We start from the raw sequence: 15,224 nt of genomic DNA on the forward strand, positions 1-15,224 counted from the left end.
TAGGAAAAATAACACATCATGGCTTAGTCTCAATTTCTTGAAAATCCATCCTCTGCTCATCTCCTCCCCTTTGTCTGTAGTGACAGGTGAAAAGAATATGGCGTAAGCTCATCATGAGCCTGGCTTTCACCAGGTCAGTTCTTTCAGAGCAGAGTGATGAAGGAAAGTAGAATGAAGGAAAGGCAATTGAGACTTGAGACAGAGCCACCACTGACGAACTGAAAGTGTGTGGTTAAAATCCTTTACCAAACAGTATAATGTTATTAACAGCGCAAATCAATGTTAAAGTAGCAGAGACATTAGCGCCAGAAAACCAAACAAAATCCAAAAGTGAAACATTTACTATCTGGTCAACATATGTTTCTGTCCATAAATTAAAAAGGTTTGTAAACCTAGACTAGGTGTGCCAAGGTTTTATATGCCTACGAGAAAACCACACACACATTGAAGAGCACAGAGTCAGCAGGAGTGCAGCCGGCCTTTGGAACCATTTTTGGGGTTAAGTGCCTGCTCCAGGGCATAACGGCGTTGGACCACCACAGTTCAATCTACAGATGTCAAACGTTACAGTTCCACAAAGTCTTGGAGCACACAATAACCTAACCTATTAAAATTCACAAGACTTAAAAATAAGGATGCATTCTGGGGTATGGTCAAAAATGCATTTATTCTTTTTAGATTCCCAAAGATTAGAGTTGAAACTATTTTGGACAAAATATAGGGAAAATTCTTCAAACACTTTCGCTGCTCCGAGCATGTTATCAAGAGCAACAACAGTGTCGAGGCTGGAAAAAAAAGACCTCTTTACGTATGATAGGTCCATTTAATTCAACTTCAATGAAATGTCATCATTGCTTTATAGCACTGACAAAGGCAACAGATACTCCACCTAGTTTCTTTCCCCTCTCCCATCGCACTACCGTATCCCTCTCCCATCGCACTACCGTATCCCTCTCCCATCGCACTACCGTATCCCTCTCCCATCGCACTACCGTATCCCTCTCCCTTCGTCTTTCTTTGGACGGTGGATGTGAAAGCACACCCCTCCCACAGCGACTTGGGATCACTCACTCGAGACGAAGATTGCGTGTTACCTCTCAATGAAGGGGAAATAAAAGCAAATGAAGATATAATAATGCATCGGGCACTGCTGGACATTCATCGAGAGCCAAGAGCGGTGAGCACGTGCTAACAGCCCAACTCATTTGCATGAACAAGTAATCAAGTCCAAAAACGGGCCGCGGAGCTCCCGTAGGTAGCCCCGCATTGTGTATAATAGCCTCATTAAAGTTTGAAGCAGCTCTTGAACACAACTAATTCCGCAACCAGGGAGCCTCTTTTGTCCGTTTGAAGTCGAGTAAAAAAAGGCGCTTTACTTAATCAGAGGTTGTATCAGGGGTGGCCAACCCTCCTTCTGGACAACTTCCCTTCTGCTAGGCTCTCTCTCCAGCTCTTATCTAGCACACCTCATTCTACTAATTAGCTGCTTTCCATGACCTTGATACTATGCAGAATCAACTGTGTTATAACAAGGTTGGAAGAAAACCCTGGTAGATCCAGTATCTCTTTCCTGGAAGAGGGTTGGTCACCTCTGCCTGAAACCAAGTGTAAGTCCTCCACCTGCTTCTAACATTTTGGCACACTTGGAATTATATTGATGTTATTCCAGGGAAACTATTCAATTACCGTGTAACGGGTCTGTAAGTACAAGTGGTTACACTTGTACTTACAGTAGCAACAAAGTATCTGTCAACCAATTGAAAACGTAGCTTTTTTACGGAATAATTTGCCGCTTCGAACCTGCGTTTTGGTTTGAAGGCACCCTAACTCTGCACACACAAAAAACATGTTACTGGTAAGCAACCCATGCTCTTAACAGCCTGTTCGAAGCAGGTGGTAAGCAAGTATAATTAGCCGCAGGGAAGTAATATTTCTCATTCGCACCAAGCCCTGCAAAGGGACACGTTTTAAACTCCCAAGCCCCTCCTCGAAACCGTCATCGCATTTCAAAGCAGCTTACACTTTTGTTCCTATTGAATTGACCTACTTTTTCAAAATATTAGCTAACGGTGAGCAGGGTGCCACCTTTGTTTTTGTTTGAGACACGGTTAAGATATTAGAGCCTTTCTCTCCTTTACATTTCCTATAATCTTATGGCATCAGAAAAAAGAAGCAAACTATGCATGGAATTATCAATGGCAGACTTATCTCAGACAGAGATGTTCAGTCCAGAAGAGCTACTGGGCATGCAGGCACTAACTGATGGAATGGAACACAACTAATAGCTGTTCAGGACTGGAGTTGGAGAGCCCTGATATATATATATATATATATATATATAATTTTAAATTAAAAGGCAAAAGCCATTTACCGTTTCTCCCATGTTGTTTCAAGGTGCTTGATGACAGGGAGATGGAGTTACCATGGCCGCCACTTTGTGGGAATTTCAGGTCGGGCAGATTTCCTTCCGTACTCATCCGGGCCACCTCCAGCTCTGGACAGAAGCAAATGAGAAGAAAAAGGACCATTTAAAGAACATTATTATGAGGGGTGAGAGTGTCGACAGTGATGCAAGAGAATTCCATCTGGGATAACATTTGCAGTATATGAATGGAAACCCATGCCCCTGTCGAAACGTGTTAGCATTGAACGATAGCTTTACATTGTAATACGAAACTCAGTTCTGCTCTGACTGTATGCATCACAGCACTGGAGTTTGTTTCAGATCAGAGACAAAGCAGACAAAGGGGTAACAACAAAGTTTAAGAAACACTTGATCAAAAGATGCTCCCTTTCCCAACATCAGCTATTATGCATTACTTGATGCATTTCACAAACTTCAAATGGATTTTCAAGGAGATACCTTGTCAGATTTTTTCTCAGAAGCCTTTTACTCTGATATAATTGATTCCATTCATCAGTGGTTTCAGGGTGTGTTGAATGAAGTACATCATCCTCTGAATTCGGCAGGCTTTGAAGAGTAGAGTCCCACTGAAGCCTTCCGATCAACACTGGGCTATACACGTCTCGCAACACTTTCTTCATCGAGTTAGGAGTAACTGAGGGAGCCTGGTTGCACACTACCGTGATTCGTGTTGAAGTCCACTAACTTTTGCCAACTGAGAAAATTGTCCCTCACTTCAAGGAAGCTATCGATGTTGGGGGTGAGCTGAAAGGAAAGCGATGGGTAGATGAGATAGAGACAAATGGTGAAGACAGCCAGGTTTTGGAGAACTGGCACAACAGCTGTTGTATCTGAGGGGAGATCATAATTTGGGGTTTAAAGACTGCTGCATTGTACAGCAGAGGAAAATGAGGAGTCAATAGGAGATTGGCAGAAAATCAGTTTCTAAGAGAAACTTTTCATGTGCTTGACTTTAGTTTGAGAATACAGAACAAGACCCATCTAAAATGAGTATGTTGTCTTTTAAATTCTTCATTTGAGCTTGTCTAGTGCAATGGAACGAATGGTGTAGTCCCCAAAGTGCAAACCCTGCCCACCTGTCACTCCAGACAGGCCCAATCAAACATGATAAGTATTTTAAGGAAAATCAATACTATTTGAACACAGGCCTGGACAGTACTCTGTTAATTGGGAGAGATGGCATCAAAGATTTCAAACTTCTTTCAACTTCTGGCTTCAAGGCCACCTCTTGAATGCTCGCACAAAACACCCACAGAGGGAAGGCAAAATCTTCTTATTGTGGCTACCCTTGAAAAAAAAAGTTGTTTTCATGCCATGCCATGCTCTCACTTTAAGAAAGAGAACCTTGGTATTAACATTCCGAGGCACCCTCGCAACTGCTACACAATGGTGCAAGGCATTCTTTTGGAGATGGCGAGATGTATTCCTATTCAGCTGGAAAGCGACAATGGCCGATATGCCGAACAATCCCAGATCAGAGCTAACTGAGTCAGTTGCAATGTTTTTCATCCCGCTGGATGAGCCATGAAAAAAAGGCTTAAGACTGGCTTTAGGCATCACACACACCCACAATAGCTGTTGATGTGTGTGCCGGTTGAAATAAGACGTCAGAAATCTGTTCATGAGATCAGCGATGAGCGGGAGTGGTACACAGACACGCATGCAAACAAACAAAAGGTGGAGAGGAGATTAACACATACAGTGCATTCGGAAAGTATTTCAACCCCTTGACTTTTTCCGCATTTTCCTCATCAATTCCCACACAATACCCCATAATGACAAAACAGATGTTTTTTTCTTCTTACATTCTTGCAAATTTCTAAAATAAAATAATACCATATTTACATAAGTATTCAGACACTTTGCTATGAGACTCAAAATTGAGCTCCGGTGCATCCTGTTTCCATTGATCGTCCCTGTGATGTTTCTACAACTTGATTGGAGTCCACCTGTGGTAAATTCAATTTATTGGGCATGATTTGGAAAGGCACACACCTGTTGAGACACAGATCTTGCAGCATGGAAGGTAACCAAGAACACAGTGGCCTCCATCACTCTTATATGGAAGGAGTTCGGAACCATCAGGGCACTTCCTAGAGCTTTGGTCAGGGAGGTGACCAAGATCCAGATGGTCACTCTGACAGAGCTCCAGAGTTCCTCTGTGGAGATGGGAGAACCTTCCAGAAGGACAACCATCACTTCAGCAATCCACCAATCAGGCCTTGATAGTGGAGTGGCCAGACGGAAGCCACACCTCAGTAAATGGCACATGACAGCCTGCTTGGAGTTGACAAAAGGCACTTAAAGGACTCTCAGCCCATGAGAAACAAGATTCTCTGGTCTAATGAAACCAAGATTGAACTCTTATCAGTGGCAGGGACTGGAAGACTAGTCCAGATCGAGGGAAAGATAAACATAGCAAAGTACATAGAGATTCTTGATGAAAAGCTCTCAGGAGCAGGTTAGGACCTCAGATAGGCAAAGGTTAATCTTCCAACAGGACAATGACCCTAAGCATATAGCCAAGACAGCGCAGGAGTGGCTTCAGGATCAGTCTCAATATCCGTGAGTGGCCCAACAAGAGACTGGACTTGAACCTGTTCGAACATCTCTGGAGAGACCTGAAAATACCTGTGCAGCGATGCTCCCCATCCTTCCTGACAGAGCTTGAGAGGATCTGCAGAGAAGAATGGGAGATACTCCCCAAATACAGGTGTGCCAAGCTTGTAGTGTCCTACCCAAGAAGACATGAGGCTGTAATCGCTGCTAAAGGTGCTTCAACAAAGTACTACGTAAAAGGTCTGAATACCTATGTAAATTACCTATTTCAGTCTTTTAGTATTTTAACATTTTTTTTTTGCTTTGTCATTATGGGGTATTGTGTGTAGATGAGGAAACAAATGATTTAATACATTTTATAATAAGGCTGTAACGTAACAAAATGTGGAAAAAGTCAAGGGGTCTGAATATTTTCCGAAAGTACTGTATACAAACACGCACGAGCATATGCTGGCATGCAGATTTAGGATCTTAATTTGAGCCAGTTTGCAACAGCAGGAAAATAATCCTGCAGCACAGAAAATTATGTGGATTATAAGGAATTTATATTTTTGTAGGGGTTGATACATTTTTCATAATGGAAAATTAGGTATGAAATTTCAAAGTGAAAATTACTTTTTATCCTCAGATACACTAAAACTTGTATATTTTGTGCATTGTAGGAACGTTTTCCTGCAACAGAGTGATCAAATCTGTACCTTATGAAATGATCTTCTTTCAACGCCTCATTTTCCGATGCCGCAGTCTTTGAACCACAAATGATGATCTCCCCTCAGACACAACAGCTGTTGTGCCGGCACTCCAAAACGGGGCTGTGTTCACCATTCATCTCAATCTCATCTACCCATCGCTTTCCTCTTAGCTCACACCCAAAAATGATCACTTCCTTAAAGCGAGGGCCAATCTCAGAGAGCAAAATTGTTCGTCAGATCCAACCATTCTTTAACAGCACAAAGTGAGAAAGTGTACATCAAGGCTCCCCCTGTTACACCTGAACTACTCCTCACTCAATAATGAAAGTTATCCTGCAACAGGGTGATCAAAATGAAGATAATACATCTGTAGGTACACACAGGCTAACTAATGTTATTAGGATCTTGTTTAGTGAAGAGTCCATACACTCAGTCAGTTTATTAGGCACACCACCCCTTTCAAGAAAACAGTTCACTCCTACAGACAGTGAGTCACGTGGCCATGGCTTGCTAAATAAAGCAGGCAGACAGGCATCAAGAGCTTCCGTTACTGTTCGATTGAACGTTAGAATGGGCAACATGAGCGACCGAAGCTACTTTAAGCGTGGTATCATCTGTGCTAGGAGCGCCGGTTCCAGTATCTCAGAAACATCTGGCATCCTGGGGTTTCCACGCATGACAGTGTCTAGGGTTTACTGGGAATGGTGCAACAAACAAAAAACATTCAGTCAGCGGCAGTCTTGTGGGCAAAAACAGCTCGTTGAGAAAAGGTCGAAGGAGAATGGCAAGAATCGTGAAAGCTAACAGGCAGACCACATACAGAAACATAATGGTGCAGTACAACAGAGGTGTGCAGAACGACATCTCGGAATGCACAACTTGTCTGGATGGGCTATTGCAGCAGACGACCACACCGGGTTCCACTCCTATCAGCTAAAAACTAGAAAAAGTGACTCCAGTGGGCACATGATCACCACACTGGACAATTGAGGTGCAAAAAAACATTGCCTGGTCCAACGAATCCCAGTTCCTGTGGCATCATGCTGATGGCAGAGTTTGGATTTGATAAAGCAGCATGAGTCCATCCTGCCGGTTGTCAACGGTACAAGCTGGTGGCAGTGGTGTAGTGGTGTGGGGAATGTTTTCCTGGCACACGTTAGGGCCCTTGAAACCAATTGAGCAACGTGTCCATGCCCAGAATAGTTCTGGCAGTTCTGGAGGCAAAGGAGGGTCTTACCTGGTACACCTAATAAACTGGCCATGTATTTCTGGCAACAAGAGCATGAAAACAGGAATAATATATCCTGGGTAAGCTTTTGTATTGCTTGTGAGTACTGCACGTAAAAATGTAAATGTTTCAAATAAAGGCTACAGGTACATACATTATTCAGTCATTGCCGAGGAGAGAGCAATCATCGGAGCAGTGGACATGAGAGCACCGGCTGTTCTGGACGACTATATGGTCCCGCTCTTTGTAGCCAAATGTAAGTAAGTCCTTTAAACAGGTTAACATTAACGAGGTCGCAGGGCCAGACGGATTACCAGGATGCGTACTCGGTGCATGCGCTGACCAACTGGAAAGTGTCCCTGACCCAGTCTCTAATACCTACATGTTTCAAGCAGACCACCATAATCCCTGTGCCCAAGAACGCCAAGGTAACCTGTCTAAATGACTATCGCCCTGTAGAACATCTGGAGCCAAAAAATGCTTTGAAAGGCTGGTCATGGCTCACATCAACAGCATCATTTCAGACACTGTGGACACACACCAATTTGTTTACCGCCCCAACAGATCCGCAGATGATGCAATCTCTATTGCACTCCAGACTGCCCTTTACTACCTGGACAAAATAAGTCTACTGTATGTGAGAATGCTGTTCATTGACTACAGCTGGGCATTCAATACCATAATGCCCTCAAAGCTCATCACTAAAGACCCTACGACTGAACACTCTGCAACTAGATAAGGGACTTCCAGACATGGCGACATGGGTAAGCAACAAATCTGCCAAGGTGACCCTCAACATGGGAGCCCCTCAGGGCTGCATGCTTAGTCCCCTCCTTTTCTACCTGTTCTCCCTCGACTGTGCATGACTCCAACATCATCATTAAGTTTGCTGACGAGACAATGTTGGTAGAATTGATCACTAACAATTATGAGAGAGTGGTCGTCAGAAACTTGGCAGCGTAGTGCAAGGACAACAACTTCTCCCTTAACATCAGCAAGACAAAGGAGCTGATTGTGGACTACAGGAAAGGAAGGGCCGAGCACATCCAGAGCTTAAAAGTTCCTCAGATCCTTAGTGATGTGGACCCCAGCATGGTACAAATACACCAAGACAGTAGTGGAAAGGGCATGACAATGCCTCTTCCCCTTCAGGAGGCTAGAAAGATTTGGCATGGGACCTCAGATCCTAAAAAAGTTACAAGAGATCATCTTGACTGGCTGCATCACCCCTTGGTATGGCAACTGCTTGGCATCTGACCATAAGGCGCTACAGATGGTAGGCCCAGTACATCACTGGGGCCGAGCTCTCTCCACCTAGGACGTCTATACGAGGCGGTGTCAGAGGAAGGCCCTATAAACTGTCAAAGACTCCAGCCACACAAGTCATAGACTGGCAAGCGGTGCAGCACAGCAAAGGCTCCTGAACAGCTACTACCCCAAACCATAAGACTGCTGAACATTTAACCAAATGGCTCCTTGGACTACATGCATTGACCCCCTTTTGTTTGTCGCACTGGCTCTATGCGCACTCACTGGACTCTACCCACACATACTACAGGGGCGGCAGGTAGCCTAGTGGTTAGAGCATTGGACTTGTAACCGAAAGGTTGCAAGATCGAATCCCCGAGCTGACAAGGTAAAAATCTGTCGTTCTGCCCCTGAACAGGCAGTTAACCTACTGTTCCTAGGCCGTCATTGAAAATAAGAATTTGTTCTTAACTGACTTGCCTACTTAAATAAAGGTAAAATAAACACTACAACACACAGACACTTTCTTCTGAAACTCGTCAGTCTATTCTTGTTCTGAGAAATGAAGGCTGTTCCATGCGAGAAATTTCCAAGGAACTGAAGATCTCGTACAATGCTGTGTACTACTCCTTTCACAGAACAGCGCAAACTGCTCTAACCAGAATAGAAAGAGGAGTGGGAGGCCCCGGTGCACAACTGAGACAGAGGACAAATACATTAGTGTATCTAGTTTGAAATACAGACCCCTCACAAGTCCTCAACTGGCAGCTTCATTAAATAGTACCCGCAAAACAACAGTCTCAATGTGAAGAGGGGATTCCGGGATGCTGGCCTTCTAGGCAGAGTTTAAAAAAAGCCATCTCTCAGACTGGCCAATAAAAAGAACACAGACACTGGACAGAGGAAGATTGGAAAAAAGTACAGGGTAAAAGAGATCTTGAAGAAAGAAGGCTATCACTCCATTTGCAACGCTATGCAATACCCTGTGGACAGCACTTAATTGGAGCAAATTTCCTCCTACAACAGGACAATGACCCAAAGCACAGCTCTAAACTATGCAACTATTGAGGGAAGAAGCAGTCAGCTGGTATTCTATCTATAATGGAGTGGCCAGCACTCTCACCGGATCTCAACCCTATTGAGCTGTTGTGGGAGCAGCTTGACCATATCGTACGTAAGAAGTGTCCATCAAACCAATCCAACTTGTGGTGCACCAGGAAGCATGGGGTGAAATCTCTTCAGATTACCTCAACAAATTGACAACTAGAACGCCAAAGGTCTGTGAGGCTGCAATTGCTGCAAATTGAGGATTATTTGATGAAAGCAAAGTTTGAAGGACACAATTATTATTTCAATTAAAAATCATTACTTATAACCTTGTCAACATCTTGACTATATTTCCAATTAATTATGCAACTCCTTTCATGTATGTTTTCATGGAAAACAAGGACATTTCTAAGTGACGCCAAACGTTTGAACCGTAGTGTGTGTGTGTGTGTGTGTGTGTGTGTGTATACAGTTGAAGTCAGAAGTTTACATACACTTAGGTTGGAATCATTATAACTCATTTTTCAACCACTCCACAAATTTCTTGTTAACAAACTATAGTTTTGTCAAGTCGGTTAGGACATCTACTTTGTGCATGACACAAGTAATTATTTCACAATTGTTTACAGACAGATTATTTCACTTAAGTCACTGTATCACAATTCCAGTGGGTCAGAATTTTACATACACTCAGTGCCTTTAAACAGCTTGGAAAATTCCAGAAAATTTTGTCATGGCTTTAGAAGCCTCTGATAGGCTAATTGACATAATTTGAGTCAATTGGAGGTGTACATGTGAATGTATTTCAAGGCCTACCTTCAAACTCGGTGCCTCTTTGATTGACATCATGGGAAAATAAGCCAAGACCTCAGAAAATAAATTGTAGACCTCTACAAGTCTGGTTCATCCTTGGGAGCACTTTCCAAATGCCTGAAGGTACCATGTTCATCTGTACAAACAATAGTACGCAAGTATAAACACCATGGGACCACACAGCCGTCATACTGCTCAGGATGGAGACGCGTTCTGTCTCCTAGAGATGAACTCACTTTGGTGCGTAAAGTGAAAATCAATCCCAGAACAACAGCAAAAGACCCTGTGAAGAAAGAAGTCACTACTCCAGAACCGCCATAAAAAAAAGCCAGACTATGGTTTTCAACTGCACATGGGGACAAAGATCGTACTTTTTGGATAAATGTCCTCTGGTCTGATGAAACAAAATAAGAACTGTTTGGCCACAATGACCATCGTTATGTTTGGAGGAAAAAGGGGGAGGCTTGCAAGCTGAACCGTGAAGCGCGGGGGTGGCAACATGTTAAGGGATTTTTTTATCAATAATGACTAATTATGTATACATTTCAATCAGGACTGACTAATCAGAATACTATTATGTTACTGTATAGATGTATGAATTTTCTTTTAATCCTAGTACTGAAAATAATGTGTGTAAATATAATCAAGAATTAGAACAATGACTGTCTGTTCCTTGGTAGAAATTAATGAACATATCGTCAGACTGGCTAGAATGCTTATCTACACAGGAAGACCTTGGCTCGGTCATAAATTATATTAAATTGGTGTGGGACGATGTGGGAAGGCTTGAGATATTGACTTTGTACCAGGGTGAAGAAGAGACGGGACAGTTCGAAAACCCATGACGTCCTTTTCAGTTTATAACCTGTGGTAAACTGTATCATGTTCAGTACTCTCAAGAATAAACACTGCTGATTGATTTAAGAGTCTTACAAATTCTTAGAAGTGGAGAGAGTGTTTAATTTAATTGTCTATTAAAACATGTAGGAATTTAATTCCTGTAACACAACATCGTGTTGTGTAGGTGGTTTGCTGCAGGATGGACTGGTGCACTTCACAAAATAGATGGCATCACGAGGCGGGAAAATTGTGTGGATATTTTGAAGCAACATCTCAATACATCGTTCAGGAAGTTAAAGCTTCGTCGCAAATGGGTCTTCCAAATGGACAATGACCCCAAGCATACTTTCAAAGTTGTGGCAAAATGGCTTAAGTAAAACAAAGTCAAGGTATTGGAGTGGCCATTACAAAGCCCTGACCTCAATCCCATAGACAATTTGTTTGCAGAAATGGAAAAGCGTGTGAGAGCAAGGAGGCCTACAAACCTGACTCAGTTACACCAGCTCTGTCAGGAGGAATGGGCCAAAATTCACCCAAATTTTTGTGGGAAGCTAGTGGAAGGCTCCACAAAATGTTTGACCCAAGTTCGGCAATGCTACCAAATACTAACTGAGTGTAAAAATAAATAAATGCTGAAATAAATCACTCCCTCTGCCATTATTCAGACATTTCACGTTCTTAAAATAAAGTGATGATCCTAACTGACCTAAGACAGGGAATCTTTACTAGGATTAAATGTCAGGATTTAAAAAAAACTGAGTTTAAATGTATTTGGCTAAGGTGTATGTAAACTTCCAACATGAACTGTATACATACACACATGCAAATTGATGCCAGACAAACTCACACTGCTACTACTCTTGTTAATTATCTATCCTGATTGCCTAGTCACTTTTACCCCTACCAGATGTACATATTACCTCACCTACCTCGTAACCCTGCACATTGCCTCGGTACCGGTACTCCTTGCATATAGCATCATTATTGTTAATATTTGCTTTTTTTATTTAGCAAATGTAACTATGCTTTGTTGAGAAAGGGCTTGTAAGTAAGCATTTTAAGGTAAAGTCTACACCTGCTGTATTCGGCGCAAGTAACAAATACAATTTGATTTGACATGGTTATTTTGTGGTGTCTAAATACTTATGTATGTACATGACGGTGTGGGCACTTGGGACCGCGGGGGACAAACAAACCTCATTGGCTGGCAAACTCAACAGAGCAAACTGAAAGTGAAGGCCTAGTAAACATGTCACTGTGCACGATTAACCAGACTAACTCCATGAAGGAAAAAAAAAAAAAAAACTGGTCATTCGCCATGAGGGGATTGTTTTGTTTCCTTCCAAACAGGGCTAGGATCCTTTAATACCCAGATAAATTGAGTACCATAGACAATAAATTCCCATTTTATTTATTCCCCAACGTAGGCTGCTTCATTCGACTTGTCAGACCTACATGTTAAGGTTGCCATGGCAGCAGGAGCCTAAAGAAATCCCCTTTATGCTAAAGGCGTTATATAATAACATTATCTTTCCCTAATGCTCGATACATGCTGGTCGTTTCTTCAGCTTGCAAACATGTTTCATTCACTCCTTCCCCTCGTCTTTCCCTCTTCCTTACAACGGTGTTCAACAACCGTTTGAGATGTAAACTGTTGATCTGTTAAGTCCACAATTCAACAACAGTTGTTCAAAGCCTCACTGTATCTTGCCATTTCATCCCGCAGGGGCATAGGCCAGAACATTGATATGTTTTAAGCATTTAATTTCGGTGTACATGGACGTTTTCTGCAAAAACTGACAGCTAAGGGCAATTAGGGGAGAGTGTAAACAAATCCACTATCACCCCACTGCTTTTAATATATATATATATATATATATATATCAATACATATCCCCAGAAGACCCTCAGGCCTTGACCATTGATTCATTATGCACAGAACTGGGGCTTAAATCAAGTTACGGTATTCATATGGATATAAAGACAGTGATTTAAGATAATTAAGTCAATTTATAGGTGACCACCGACGGAAAGGTCACCCATTCCTAAACGGGCTGAACTTGATGTCCATGTTTACTGGTTGACCTTTGATCTCATTTGGAATCTTCAAGAGCCCATTGGTGAATATTAGATCACACAGGATCAATAGCCAGAAGGTTCGCTGTGTAATCTGAACTATGGATGTGTCACCAATTGCATCCTATTCCAAATATAGTGCAATAAAAATGACCAGGGCCCATAGGGTTCTGGTCCAAACATGATGCATCATACCATTTTGGTAATCTAAATAGCTATGCAATATAGACTGAAAAAAATATATAAATGCAACATGTAAAGTGTTGGTCCCATGTTTCATGAGCTGAAATAAAAGATCCCAGAAATGTTCCATATGCACAAAAAGCTTATTTCTCTCAAATGTTGTACACAAATTTGTTTACATCACTTAGTGAGTATTTATCCTCTGCCAAGATAATCCATCCACTTGACAGGTGTGGCATATAAATAAGATGATTAAACAACATGATTATTACACAAGTGCACCTTGTGCTGGGCCACTTAAAAGTGCAGTTTTGTCACAACACAATGCCACAGATGTCTCAAGTTTTGTGGGAGCATGCAATTGGTATCCTGACTGCAGGAATGCCTACCAGAACTGTTACCAGGAAATGTAATGTTCATTTCTCTACAATAAGCCGCCTCCTAGAGTTATTTTTGAGAATTTGGCAGTATGTCCAACTGGCCTCACAGCCGCAAACCACGTGTAACCAAGCCAGCCCAAGACCTCTACATCCGGCTTCTTTACCTACGGGATCCTCTGAGACCAGCCAACTGGACAACTGATGAAACTGAGGAGTCTTTCTTTGGAATAAAGCCATTTTGTGGGGAAAAACTCATTCTGATTGGCTGGGCCTGGCTCCCAAGTGAAAACCATCTTGCCTCCATGGAACAATCATTGGATAACTTGTTTTACAATTGATCCCAATATCTAAATTATCACATTCAGGTTCTGAAAAAACTTGAATACACTAGCTTAGATTTGGCCTAAACTCAAACACCCCAGCCACGAGCTGTTCTCTCCCTTACTGTCGGGCAGACGGTATCCGAGCATGAGGTCTGATACTAACAGAATCTGTCTCTGAGCCTATCTACAAGCCATCAGACTGCTGAACACTGGAACTGGACTGACCACCTGCTCTGATTCTCCACAAATTAGCACACATGCACTCACTCATGCACCCATCCACACAGACACACACATATATACATTAATGCTACACACACACATATCACAACTGCTGCTCCCAGACTCTTATTATACTGCTCAGTTGAAAACTGCCCCTCATCCCCAATACATGTATAAACACTGGACTGTAAATTGTGCCTTACTTATGCTAAAATGTTTATTCTATTCTACTGAGCCATTCACTTTATGTTGGTAATCAAAATATTTATTATGCAAGTTTCGTTTGATGGTGTCCATGCGACTAATAAAACGTGAAACTTGAAACTAAACTCAAACAATGACTAAGACTCTGGATGCGTCTCTAATGGCACCCTATTCTATATGTGGTGCCCATAGGGCTCGGGTCACAAGTAGTGCACTATATCGGTAATAAGGTGCCATTTGGGATGCAAAGGCTGCACGACTGTGCAGGAACTTAGTTTGTCCAAATTGATTTCCTTCGACGACCAAAACAAATCACATTAGGATGGCTTAACGCTCATATTACTGGCAAACGTAGTAATCTTTTTAATCAGACGTGATTGGACAACAGCCACTGCTCTTTCAGACGAGACACTTTCCCTGCTCGTTTCGCCAGGTAAAATGTTCTAATCATTGTGTGTACAGTATATCGTAATACAATAATACAATAATATAACATACCATTCAGCAGACAATTATATCTGAAGCGACTTACAGTGGTGCGTGCATACATTTTCATATTGGTGGCCACAGCGGGAATCAAACCCACAATCCTAGCAGTGCAAGGGGTCATGCTCTACCAACTGAGCCACACAGGACAAAGCTTGTATATTCCAGAAGTATACATATACAGTACGTCAAGAGATGACAGTGTTTGCGATCACACTGTCCTATGACGACTATGAAAAGGTTTGTAAAACATTCAGTCAATCGTGTCTCTTACACATTCCAGAAATCATGTTCTGGCAGGTTGACAGCTCCTCGTGTTCACCAGTGTACAAAACAGTGTCTGAAGAGTTCTTTTTGCCACATCAATAAGTTCTAACACTGTGTGTGTGTGTGTGTGTGTGTGTGTACACGACCGCCTGCCTTCATGCATGTGTGTGATCAGATCTAATTTAATGTTTGTGCTTGTGAGTGGGTATTATGCCTCTGTGTGTGTACATG

At 42.3% G+C, this 15,224-nt stretch overlaps 1 protein-coding gene across 11 annotated transcripts in view; it reads right to left on the reverse strand.

The window, feature by feature from the left end:
* Window positions 1–15,224, reverse strand: part of LOC135516327 (adhesion G protein-coupled receptor L3-like) — a 318,499-nt gene that overhangs the window by 60,645 nt on the left and 242,630 nt on the right. For all 11 annotated transcript variants that reach the window (XM_064940528.1, XM_064940527.1, XM_064940520.1 and 8 more), the window contains one exon: window positions 2,372–2,494. In XM_064940528.1, coding sequence (XP_064796600.1) covers window positions 2,372–2,494 — 123 coding nt within the window. The remainder of the gene's footprint in view (window positions 1–2,371; window positions 2,495–15,224) is intronic.

The sequence above is a fragment of the Oncorhynchus masou genome, chromosome 27 (assembly GCF_036934945.1).
Source record: "Oncorhynchus masou masou isolate Uvic2021 chromosome 27, UVic_Omas_1.1, whole genome shotgun sequence".
Lineage (NCBI taxonomy): Eukaryota > Metazoa > Chordata > Actinopteri > Salmoniformes > Salmonidae > Oncorhynchus > Oncorhynchus masou.